The sequence below is a fragment of the Silene latifolia genome, chromosome 7 (genome assembly GCF_048544455.1).
Source record: "Silene latifolia isolate original U9 population chromosome 7, ASM4854445v1, whole genome shotgun sequence".
NCBI classification, from domain to species: Eukaryota; Viridiplantae; Streptophyta; class Magnoliopsida; order Caryophyllales; family Caryophyllaceae; genus Silene; species Silene latifolia.
The window spans coordinates 61,134,115-61,147,409 of record NC_133532.1 but is presented as its reverse complement, the minus strand read 5'-3'; the positions used below and the strand labels follow the sequence as shown (position 1 = coordinate 61,147,409).

The 13,295-nt window shown below is 38.8% G+C and overlaps 1 protein-coding gene across 1 annotated transcript; it reads left to right on the top strand.

Moving 5' to 3' along the window:
* Nucleotides 1-5,243: 5,243 nt before the first annotated feature.
* LOC141592218 (uncharacterized) lies at nucleotides 5,244-6,378 on the top strand. Its single transcript, XM_074412822.1, has one exon. It carries the CDS (start codon nucleotides 5,409-5,411, stop codon nucleotides 6,222-6,224), a length of 816 nt encoding a protein of 271 aa, XP_074268923.1. The 5' UTR covers nucleotides 5,244-5,408; the 3' UTR covers nucleotides 6,225-6,378.
* The last annotated feature ends 6,917 nt before the right edge of the window (nucleotides 6,379-13,295 follow it).

The window sequence follows — 13,295 nt, the reverse complement described above, 5'->3', positions numbered from 1 at the left end:
CAAATGATTGACGTTGGATTCTAAAAGAAATGTTCCTTAATTCTATGAATTTTCTTAAACAAAATAACAATATACTTTTTTTGGTGAAAGGTAAGTAATTCTCATTAAGCTCAAACCAAGTAAACAAGATACATCATAAGTTAGCTTACAAGACTAGTAATCCAATCTCTATCCTTCGACACTTTGACCCTACTAAGGTAATTAAGAAGCCTGATTTTCATCAGATTTTTACATTGAGCGAATAAAGCAGTAGGTCTCAAAATCACTCCTTCCAAACGGGTTGAATTACGTTGTTACCATATAGCATAAGTAACAGCCATGAACACTGATAAGCAAACATCCCGCTGAACTAGTGTCCAGTTCCTTCTTCCTGTCCAAATGATACAGTTCCCCTGCGGTTCAGTGATCTTCAGCCAAGTGCAGACTAGAAGTAAGATCTCTCTGAAGTATTGACACTGCTGAAACAAATGCGTTACAGTCTCAGAACCAGCCTGGCAGATGCAGCACAAATCATCAGGAATTATGCCTAGCATGTGCAGCTTCTCTTTAGTATTCAGAGCATTCCTCATTATCAGCCAATTCACGAAAGAATGCTTAGGAAGAGCCACATGATTCCAGATTAGTTTAGCCCATCCCACCTTAGTTTCCTTAAGTCTGAGCCAATCATAACCAGACTTAACAGAATAACCCCTCATATCAGCAAGCCATACACCTTGTGAGTAACCATTCAGCAACAAGTCCCTGGTCTTACATATAGCTTTCCAATTGCCACTCATATGGCTTTTAGGAATATGGTCAGACCAGAAAGAACTTTTTATGTAAACTTGATGCACCCATTTCACCCATAAACTATCCGGCTTGCTATAAATCCACCACACTAACTTCCCAATAGTGGCCACATTCCAGTGATAACTATTCCTGATGCCAAGACCACCTTCACTCTTAGGGGTACAAATGTGATCCCATCCAACAAGAGGCATCCTCATATAATTGCTAGTGCCATCCCACAATTAGTTACGACAAATATTATCAATTTGCTTCAACACACCCTTAGGAATAAGAAAAATATTTGCCCAATAGGAAAAAAGAGAAGTAAGCACAGACTTAACAAGGATGAGTCTGCCAGCATAGGAGATCTTCCTTGCACCAAGCATTCTGATTCTGTCAACAATTTTCTCCACAAGGATCTTACACTCCTTTTTCCCCAATTTACCAGCAGCAATAGGGACTCCAAGATATCTGAAAGGAATCTGACCCTCAACACACCCTGAACATTCAATGAGTTGCTGTTTGATAGAGTTATGCACCCCATTGAAATAAATGTTAGATTTTGCATTATTCATTTCCAAACCAGAAGCTCTAGAAAAAGTGGCAAAGGATCTTAACAGGAGCATAACAGAAGGAGAGTCTCCTCTTGAGAATAATAAGAGGTCGTCAGCAAACATCAGATGAGACAACTTAAGCTTCCTACAGAGGGAGTGATGATTGAATGGCAAAGCTTCAGTTGTAAAATTAAGAATCCTGGTGAGGTATTCCATAGCTATGGTGAACAAAAGAGGGGAGAGGGGGTCTCCCTGTCTAAGCCCTTTTTTTCCATGAAAAAAACCAAAGTTATTACCATTAAGGACAAGAGAATAAGAGGCACTAGACACACATTCCATAATAAGCTTCTTGAAGTGAGCTGGAAAGAGTAAAGCATCAAGCATTTGACTGAGGAATTGCCAATTCACTGAGTCATAAGCTTTTTTCAAATCAACTTTGATGAGGCAACGAGGGGAAATAGCAGTTCTCTTGTAAAGTCTAATGATATCCTGACAAACAAGAATGTTCTCAATAATGTTTCTCCCTTTAACAAAGCCTCCTTGAGTAGGGCTAATAATGTGAGGCAAAACTCTAGCCAATCTGGTACATAAGAGTTTAGATATCACTTTATAAATGACATTGCAACATGAGATTGGTCTAAACTGTCCAACAGTTTGAGGTAAGTCCACTTTGGGAACAAGTGAGACTAAGGTATGATTCACTTGTTTTAAAAGCCTACCATTGAGAAAGAAGTCCTTCACAACAGTGCACACCTCCTCACCAATCACTTGCCAGGCATCCTTGTAAAAGGCACTAGTAAAGCCATCCGGGCCTGGTGCTTTATGGCCAGGAATATGGAAGAGAGCATCCCTGATTTCATCATTAGTAACAGGAGTACTTAGTTCAGCATAGAGCTCCTCACTGCAGCAGGGCCCCTTCTGAACAACCTGAGTATTAACGACGCACCACTCGTAGTCTTCCCGGGAGATCTTGGTAAAATGATAAAAAAGCTTCCTGAATACTATCAGGATCATTTAGCCAAGTGCCCTTCTCATCAGCAATCCTGAGTACTTTGTTCTTTGCCTGCCTCTGTTTCATATAACTGTGAAATAGTTTTGAGTTGCTATCCCCACTACAGATCCAGGTGGCTTTGGATTTCTGCATCAGGAAACTATCACAGGCCTTCTGAAGCTCAAAATACTCTTTAGAAGCATTGATTTCCATTCCAATCAGATCAACATTGGCAGGATCAGATCTAAGTTGCATCTGAACATGCTCCAAATGCTTCCAAGCCCTCATAGTATTATTCTCAATATCAGCATATAAATCCTTATTCAACATCTTCAAAGGTTTTTTTAGCAACTTAAGCTTCTTAACAAACTGAAACATGGGAGTACCCTGAATGCAAGTCCCCCAAATCTGAGTGACACAAGGGATAAAAAGATCAGAGTCACTCCACATATTAAAATATTTAAAACTCCCCTTCCTTAGACCAATATCAGAAGTCTTCTGTATCAAGCATGGAGTGTGATCAAAATACCCTTCAGTATGGAAGTGAGCATAATAATCAGGTCTCTGCTCAGTCCAATCATGATTAACAAGGGCTCTATCAAGCCTACTAAACACTCTAGTAGCTGCATCTTGTTTATTATTCCAGGTGTAAAAAGAACCAGTTGCAGGCATATCCACCATACTACACTGCTCAAGACAATGTTAAAAATCTTCCATTTCCTCCTCAGAAGTAACTCCTCCCAAACGTTCACTAGGTTTAACGACAACATTAAAGTCTCCCCCTATAAACCAAGGTCCCTGAATATTCAGGTTGAAGGCAATTAATCTACTCCATAAGGACTTCCTTTCTTGAATACCATTAAATGCATAGACAATAGTAAAGTAAAACATTGACCCATTAGCAAGATCCTGAACAATAGTATGTATAAATTGAGAATTGTACTCAATAAATTGAACATTGAACAGATTAGGCTTCCATAAGATCCAAACTCTTCCACCTTTATGGTACTGAGTATTTGTAGAAACACACCAACCATTACAAATATTATCCCTAACACCATTTAGAGACGAAGGCTTAACCTTCGTCTCAAGGAGACCAAATAATCCAACCTGATGATGATGAAGAAACCATTTAATGTACTTTTGCTTAGCTGGACTATTCAATCCCCTAACATTCCAAAAGCCTATCATTGCCCCCCCCCTTCAGGGGGTACTCTAGTCGTCCCTATTCCCACCTTTGGTGTGGCATTGTTTAAGGCTTCCATGAAGGTGAATTGCCCAAATTTAGAAATAGTACTACCCTGATCAATCAACTCTTGTCTGCTCAATCTTATAACAGCCCTAGCAGGGGTAGCTACTTGACTTGTCCCAGTATGAGCACCTTGTTGAACAACAGGCACCACAGGGGTAAACATAGTCCTAGTACTAGGGTGAACCAGAGGAGTAGCTTTTGGAGAAACAGCTATCCTAGCAACTGGTACCTTAGTTCCAAGATCTTTGACACCTGCAGGCTTAGGTATCCACTGTTGAACAACCTTCTTCTTAACAGGAGGTTTGGTTTTAACTTTCTTACAGGCATTGGTTATATGACCCACTCCCCCACAAGTTTTACAAAGGATAGGGTTCCACTCAAACTCCACCTGAATCTTAACTATATTCCCTAATTCGTCCAGGAATTTAACCTCTTTGGGAGCAGGCTTGTCAAAAGGAACATCAATTAAGACCCTGGCCATTCCTAGCCTTGTCCTATCCTCGGTAGGTCCATCACACCGCACAAAATCACCAATCAATCCTGCAATTTTAGGAATACACTGTCCCCAAAACTTAAGAGGTAACAGATGCAACTTAACCCATACAGGAACAACTTTAACATCCGTCTTTGTAAGCGGGTCCTGAGAATGCCAAGGACGTAATATTACAGGTTTATTCTCGAACAGGAAATGCCCATGTTTCAAAACTGCTTCCTGTGCTTTCTGAGTCTTAAACTTAACCAGAAAAACACCAGAAGGTAGGAAAGAAATACGATCAATCCCATATTCACCCCATAATCCCTGAATAAAATCCTCAACTACTTCCCAGGAAGGATTGGCACCCAATATGAAGCATATAACAGAGTTCTTCCAAAATTCAAGTTCCTTATTAACCTCGGACTCGTAAATTGCGAAAGATACCTTGGGCTCCTCGGGAATGGTAGCCAATTTCTTCCCTTTTCCACGCTGCTGAAGAATCCATTCTTCCGTCTCGTCATCTGTGATGAGATCATCAAGGTCCAAAGGTTCGATTTCCACCGGATTTGTTCTAAGCTTGACCACCGATGAAGACGAATTCCCTGCAACAGAAAAATCCAGAGAAGAGAAACGATTTTTATTACTATTTTTATGATTTTTTGTTGAAAGAGATGAAGAACTTTTATGCGCCGTCATATCTAGGTTACTGAAAACGATGATCTATTTTTTTCAGAGCTTTTCAGGTGTTTCTCTTTCTATCTCTAGCATTTTTTGTTAATACATGCCGTCGACTTTGTTTTGCCTCACTAATAACAATATACTTCATAAATAAATATTCTTACAAATTACAATAGATTATTGATCCACATTATTTCAATATTATCATCTTACTGAAAACCTTTGTATTATAGGTGATAAAATGCAGGCTTGAACAAAACTCAAGTTAAATATTTAGCTCACGCACAATCAAGATAGTGGTTGGACAGAATAGCAAACATGACCTATATAATTTTCTTTAAATTCCTTTTCTGAATCCGTTTTTTATAGACCGAATAAACTGTATTCCATAAATGTAATAACCCATTTTCCGTTTATTTTACGGACCGAATAGACCGTATTCCATAAACCTAAATATGGGTATTGCTTTTTGTAGTCGGTTAGTAGAATATATAGTGAGTCATCCTCGGTTTATAATTTTGGGTTTATTTTATATATACTCTCCCAATGACCCAATCCCCAATCCCCAATCATATAATCAACCTCCTAAAACCCTAGAACAACACTCCTCTCCTCCCTCACACTTCTCTACCTGTTCGGCTGTTCTCCTAAATCTGTGCCGTCGCACAATACACCACCAGATCCTCGACAATGTCGATGTCAAAGGGATCTAAGATGCTACAGTTCATAAACTACCGTATGCGAGTTACTATCCAAGACGGTCGTCAACTCGTCGGTAAATTCCTCGCTTTCGACCGTCACATGAATCTCGTCCTCGGCGACTGTGAAGAATTCCGCAAACTTCCTCCTTCCAAAACTACCCCTAAATCCGAGGACCGTCTTGACCGTCGTACTCTCGGTCTTCTTCTTCTCAGGGGTGAAGAGGTAATTTCCATGACCGTCGAGGGCCCGCCTCCTCCTGACGAGTCACGTGCTAAGGCGACGTCTGCTTCCGCCGCTGGTGGACCCGGTCTAGGCCGGGCTGCTGGTAGGGGGATCCCGACTGCTCCGCTGGTTCATGCTCAGCCTGGTTTGGCGGGACCGGTTCGGGGTATGGGTGGGCCTGCTCCTGGTATGATGCAGCCGCAGATCTCAAGGCCTCCGGTTAATTATCCGGGTGCACCGGTTATTCGTCCTCCTGGTGGTCCACCGATGTTCCCTCCTCCTGGTCCTGGTCAGATGATGAGGGGTCCACCCCCGCCTCCGCCTGGTCAGTATATGCAGAGACCGGGACAGGGACCGATGCCTGGACCGCCACCGCCTCAGTACGCTCAGTATGGGCAAAGACCTGGAATGCCTCCTCCGCAGATGATGCGTGGTCCTCCTCCTCCTGGACCACCGAGACCAGGAATGCCTCCAATGCAGGGAATGCCGCCTCCTCCTGGTGGAATGCCGGGTTATGGACCGCCTAGACCTGGGATGCCTCCACCCAATGCTCAACACCCGCCTCAGAACCAGCAGCAGTAGAATCAGTATGGGTTCTATTTCTTTTATGGTGTTTTTGTTTTGATTTTGAATAATTTTATCTAATTGCTTCGATTTTTTCTGTTATTTTCGAATACCAACAATTTAATCTGCTTCTCATCTCCTATTTGTTAGCATTGTGTTTTTATTTGAAGATTCGATGCTTTGAGTATTTTGCTGACCAAGTTTTAGTTTCAGTGTTTGTGCTCTTTCTAATTGATGAAGTGAATATTTAAGTAGTACTCTATATCAGTAATGTTGAATGTTAGTTATACATAGAGCGATTCGAAGAAAGAACGAAAGAATTGGGGTAGTTGGTTGATTGAAGCTTTACTTTATTTGAATGGCTAACTTCTTGATGGCTTAATTGAAACATAGAAGGAAATATAATGGTTCGAGGTAATCGAGGTCCTGTAGAATGTATACCCTAACAAATTAAAACCTCCATGGTCAGTGTTGCGTGGTCCAAACTTTGATTTGTTTGAATTTTTTTTCATCATAATGTTATTTACGAGACTATTTAACGAAATTGTATTGGTTTCAAACTAATTACACTGTCCACGTTAGCATTTTTATTTTTGTTGCTTCTTAGAAGCCGACAGCGGCTTTTACAAAAATTATGAAGCCTGTGATATGTCATTATGTCCCATGCCAGCTCCGAAGCTGCTGTCCTTTATCCCACGATATAATGCAATGAACTGACCATTATGTGTGCTGTAGCTGCCTCGCCCTTCATCCAATAAGAGAAATGGTGGCCGTTGTATTTCTTAGCCAATTAGAAACTTGCCTTCATGCTAGGTAAGCTATATTGAGACGACTAAATTAGGCTGCCAAATTGATTTGAGCTTTGTACAATCATGTTTACTATAAATACCCATTGCTATCAAAGACAAATGAGTCACTCATGCATTTCATTCTCAGACAATTTCAATCTCACAAAGTCTCCCATATTTCCTCTTCTCGTCATACCCTCCCGTTGAATTTCTCCTTCACTTCACCAATATGTTTGACCAAAGTATAGTTGTTTTCTCTTGCCTTTATGAAATAAAAATGAAAGATTAAAATGAAGTTGTTGCACAATGATGTGTGGCCGTCTTATCACTTGCAGACTCTTAGTAGTGAATCCTTTAATTGGAGTTGGCATTTATTTGTATGAATCTTTCATAAACCTTACATTGTACCTACTAAAAGTTGTGAACTTATAATGTTGATAATCAGTTTATTTGGTTATTCTATAAAACAACACGGCTTAATTTCGGAGATATTACTAGCAGTTGCAAAGTTTTGGTGTAATGAGCTACATATTGAATTCGAGTGTATATTTTCTTGTTATTAAGAAGACAAGGTAATACCTGTTGGTTAGGTTTCTGCGAAGGATGAACTACTCCATTCTCTTCGCAACAAAAAAAGAAACAAAAACAAGATAAAAAGCAAATACGAGGAATTCTTAGTAGTTCCTTACATCATGATTAGCACTGTTAGAATTTAAATCATTTATAGCGCTGGTAAATGACTGAGAACAATGCAAAAGTGATATAAAGACTGCAAAGCCAGACTAACAGCAGTAATGGCTGCAAGTCTGCAGTAGCAGGATAACTCTGCATCAACACAACTATTTAGTAAAAACATGAAGTGGCTTTGATGCTTGCTTTGGGTAGCAATGTTTCTCCATAATATGATGGGAAATCACTGTCCCCATCAGCAGCTTTTGCAAAAAGATGCAAAAAAATAAAAAGCGCTGACGTTTACGTGAGTGTAATTAGGTTGAAACCAAAACTATTTTTGTAAATGGTTTCGTAAATAACGCTAACACGAAAATATAGTTGATGGTTTGATGGGAAATCGCTGTTGGACTGCAAAAAATAAAAAGCGATGACATGGACCCATTGAGTGTAATTGGGTTGAAACCAACACTATTTTGTTAAATGGTTCCGTAACGAAAAAAAATTCAATTTGTTTTGTCAAATGCCCCTATCTTAATTTAGGTTTAAAGGCTTATTTTGATAAGCAAGAGTTAACTCGCAAATAAGCATCGAAGAAGTATAGAGTGCACAAGAAAGGGTTATATTCTATATGCGTGTCTAATTACTCCACAAGGACCCATTGAGTGTAATTGGGTTGAAACCAACACTATTTTGTTAAATGGTTCCGTAACGAAAAAAAATTCAATTTGTTTTGTCAAATGCCCCTATCTTAATTTAGGTTTAAAGGCTTATTTTGATAAGCAAGAGTTAACTCGCAAATAAGCATCGAAGAAGTATAGAGTGCACAAGAAAGGGTTATATTCTATATGCGTGTCTAATTACTCCACAAGGAAAACAAATACAAACCTAGAGTACGACTTTCACTTGCGTGTTCTTTTTCAAAAATTTGTTGGAAATTAACTACCACATTCAGGAGGAAATAAAGGAGCTTATTTATCCTCTCTTTATATCTATCTTCTTCGTTTGTCTGATTGCTTTTAAAATGCTTGGTCTTTTTCGTCTCATTTGGAGTGACATGCGTTCATCCTTTAACTTCGACTACATGAACAATAAGTTTGTTCAGACCCTAGATTCTTCTTATTTGGGCCATTGAACGTTTAACCGTGTGACAATTGGAAGGTAGCCAGGAAGGGAGAATGGAGCATGGTGTCAGTTAGTTCTGTGCTAGGTTTCCTGCTTGAGGTGTTTTGACCCAACGAATATGAATTATGGATATCTAGAGAGTTGATGTACTATTGTTTACGGCCAGACTGCAGCTAGATAGAAAGAGATGGTAGTGGGTGATATATATTGATATATTTCTTTTCAGCAGATTACGAGTGACAATGTGTAGTTGGCTTCACAGAGATTCTCTATATGGTGTGTGAATTGTAAGTCTGATTTTGAAAGCCATATAAATGTGATTGAATAAAAGTTATACAGGGAATGGTTTGTGTCAAAAGTCCAGTTTTAGTTTACGATTGGTTAGCTTTAATGCTCTTTGAGGATGGCGGAAAAAAGTCAAAGGTAATTTGAATCTGACATAGTTTCATAAGCTACTGCTGGATGTGTGGAATTAATATGAAAAAGTAGATGGCGGTTTATGAAATTCATTTTAAATTTCACAGTAGGAAAGGGAGTTCTGTTTCAAGTTATTGTGCTTCTACTTCCGTCACAATCATTTGGTTTAGCTTTTATATTTTTCGTGAGAGATATTTTATTCTAAGGTAAACAAATGGACGGAGGGAGTATTAGTTAGTTTCAGATTTTTTTTTGAGAAAATGAAGCGAAATTGCGATTATTTATGGATAATCGTTGTGTTGGTGTCACATTCGTTCAAAGTTGGGAATTATTTTGGTGAAATGTAAGAAATTATATTAATCAACCATCAAAGCATACACCAGACATGATCAAGATCAAACTACAAATACCAGCATTTTGAACAAAACAATAAAAATTCCTAACAGCACATCACAAAGTAACCAACCAAGTGCTGTTTTTCCTCTTATGCGCCTCCGGTAGAATACCTGTTATCCTCGTCAAAAATCTGTTCTTTGACCTTACTAACTGTGAACCTCGGTACTGGGATCTGCCAAGGGTGATAAACTTTCCCATCAATATTTTCAAGTTTTCTTTTATAGAACACAATATTTTCAAGTTTACTTTTATAGAACCAATACCCTGTATTTTTTATGCCTGAAGAATGCTCAGCTACCAGATTAAAGTACGCTGAGGGAATTTCATCAGTATTGAACATTAGAAAAGGTTAGATCCTCAGAAGATTGTGACACATGGTTTCAGATGCAAATGCTAAGAGGGAAAGTGAGATATATATAAGGTGGTTCATTTTGGAATTTAATTCCCACATTCTATATTCCACAGTTCCACACTGCTTAACGTGGCTTAATATTTCGGTTTTTTGGGGTTTAGATGGAGGTATTTAAGGGATCCGTTGCAGAATTAGGGTACCATAGTTAATGTTTTGTCATGCTTTTGAAGTAGGCATTTTCTGGATCTTTGTCTTCTCCATTTTGTTTGGATTTAGTCTTCCCAGTTTGTTTTTCTACCTGGAATTGGTTTTGTGTTGTTGAGACCACTACTTTCACTTTTTGTATCTTCACTATGCGCTAGTTAGTGCTTGAAGTGTGTACTCATTGTGCTGAACAAACTACATATACCTGAATCAATGGTAGGAATGGTCGGTAGTTCTCTTTTATTGGTTCTTGTAGGATTGTTAAATTGCACCGTACCAGTGTACGATATTAATCGAGATGAGTTTGCGTTTTCAGCAAAATGAGTTTCACTATTTATTACGCAAGCATATTATTCAAGTTTGTTGTCAAGATGGTTATTGTCAATTTGTTTGATGAATACAACTTATTTTTGATGGATATTCGTAGCATATGATAGTTTTGGAATTCTCATGTGAGAGTATAACTGTGTATACCAAGATGTACAGTATAATTTATCTTCCTCTACTATAATTTACTTTGGCTACTCTGCTGCTGCTTTCCTCCATTCCCAAAAGCTGATCGATCTAGTTATATAAAAGACCATCTTTTCCTACAGCTGCGTGGTGTGTGTCAGTGATATCCCCCAGAAGTTGAAAGTGAACATTTTTTTTATATACTTTATTTTGTTTGATAATTATTACTCCTTTCAGCCAATATATTGAATATTTGTGTATAAATCTCATAGAAATAATTAATTCTCCTTTCAGCCAATATGCCCAGGCTATTTAGCTACTATTGTCCTTGAAATTCCAAAGTTCTACTTATTATAATGGATTTATTCAAGTCTCACTTGGCATTCTCCTGTTGATTTCTTCTTTGTACGTATTCCTTTGACAGAGTCACGCAGTACCCAAATTCTGACACATTTATACAATTTCTTTGGCGGGTATCTGGGATAGAGCAAAGACCTGCTTGTTGATGATGTAGACTTTGTTTTGTTCGAATCAGCTTTAGCTTTTGCTTGGTTCGTTGATGATGAGGATTAGATTTCCATGCTCTCGGCGTCTGGAGTTTTTTGAACTGGCTTTTGTACCTAATGACAAATATCTGTTTAGAATAGATCGTGCCCTATTTTTCTCTTAAATAGAACGAAATTATGTCGATACACTTTTGGATTCTTGAAATCTGAAAGAGTGGAACCCTGTTTACTTCTGTGGTTAGTGATGCTAGAGCATTCCAAATTTCGTTCAACTGTTGGGTTGCTACCTGACTACTGGAGTAATTGGCAAAATTGATCAGTGTCCTGTCTTTTAACAGCTTTAATGTGATGTTGATTTTAGTTTCGAAGTTGTTATAAACTTATAATGGTGTCTGGTGATACATGGTAAGTGAGGGTAGTTACTTCAATAGGCCAGGGGCAGGGCTTAAGTGTCGGAACTTGGTTATAACTTGGGCAGGTTATGTTTTTGATAAGCCAGTGACTCAAGTGTTGGAACATGGGGTGGTTAACTGATTTGGCTTATATTTTAGCTGTGCCATAACAATTAATTAACTTTTAGGCAACTTGGCATAACTGATTTGGGCTTATATCCGCGTTGCCATAACTGATTTGGCTTATATCTTCTGTTTGTACTTAATTAACTCGGGGCTTTGGGGGTGAATGTCCACCCTCTCGCCTAGAGGTGGCAATTGGGTTAGTTGAGTCGGATTTGCGGTAGGGTCACGTCAGGCCGGGTCATATTGAGTCAGGATACCCTTTCGGGTCAAGCCGGGTTCGGGTTATCGGGTTGGGTCATTTTAGGCCAAATGATGTATCAGGTCGGGTTGGGTTTGGGTCTAGTCATTATCGGGGTTCGTTACTTAATCGCATTACTATAATTTTGTACCATTAAATTTAGTTTTTAACTTATTATTTAGTTTAATTACTTCATTACTAAGTCAAACATATCAATGTAAACACAAAATCACTTTCATTTTGATCAAAATTAAGCTTAATTATTGTCGGGTCATCAATTTAATCGGGTCAGTATTGGGTCGGGTCAATATTGGGCCGGGTCTGGGTCGGGTCGGGTCGCTGATAATCGAATCGTGTCAGGTTATGGGTCGGTTTTGGGCCGGGTCAGACTTGCCAGCTCTACTCTCGCCTCTCTCTTTGTCCATGTGAATCTCCCTTACTTAGCCTTGTGAATGTGCGTTTAGTTTTGGGGTGGTTGCCTGTTGGCACCTAACGTTTAGCGGACTTGCTCACACTTGTTCGGGGTTGTGTTGCTCTTGGTGTTGATCTCATGTGAGGGCACTCAGTTCAGAATTTGGAATTCGGTGGGCCGGAGTAGTCCTGTTCCAAGTCGGACTGTTTGTTGCCTGGTGGTTGTTCAGGTAAAGCACGAGGTAAGTTCGCACTATGTTAGATTGGTCGTCTCACGAGGTTTTGGTCAGCTCTAGACTTGGTTCTTTGTTTGAACCCTACCATAGGATAATATTAAGATTTGGTTGCATCACTTAGTACATGGCTACGTTTGTTTCATGCGTGTCCCGTCTAGTTTGTAGATTATACATCTGATGTACTACCACCACCACTTGTGTAGTTTCTGAGCATTATAATAAAGTTTTTGAGTTTTGTTTTAAAAATTATGAGTTTTTCTGTAGAGTTTCTGAGTTCATTCACTTAAACATTAAACTCAAAAAATTACAATAAAACTCAAACACATTAAATATAAGCTTAGTTAAATTTGAGTTTTAACGAAAAAAATTAAAATCTAACTTATAAACTTTAATAAGCTCAGAAAAAATACACATATGCTCAAAACCAAATGAAGTTTGAGGTAATAAGCTCAGAGAAAATACATATGCTCAAAAACAAATAAAACAAATAAAGTCTGAAGTATTACATCTGATGCATGTTCCTTTTTCCCGTGTCCCGTCCCATCTCATTTGCTCCGTGGATTGTTTGGCTTGGCAACTGTGGGTGTACTTGGTTGGTGCCCGGCTGTCCGAACTATTTCTATTTACCGTTAAAATTTATTTTCTATGAAATAACCACGTTCGACTTGCCTAAGTCATACTTTCACCATCAATAGTATATTTTTCTATGACATATTTTACAGTTATGATGAAATGTAACATTTATCTTCAAATTATGAGACACATTCACTACTCAC

What these genes read in the sequence shown, in the direction of transcription:
- LOC141592218 (XM_074412822.1), top strand. Translation starts at nt 5,409, where the DNA reads ATGTCGATGTCAAAGGGATCTAAGATGCTACAGTTCATAAACTACCGT.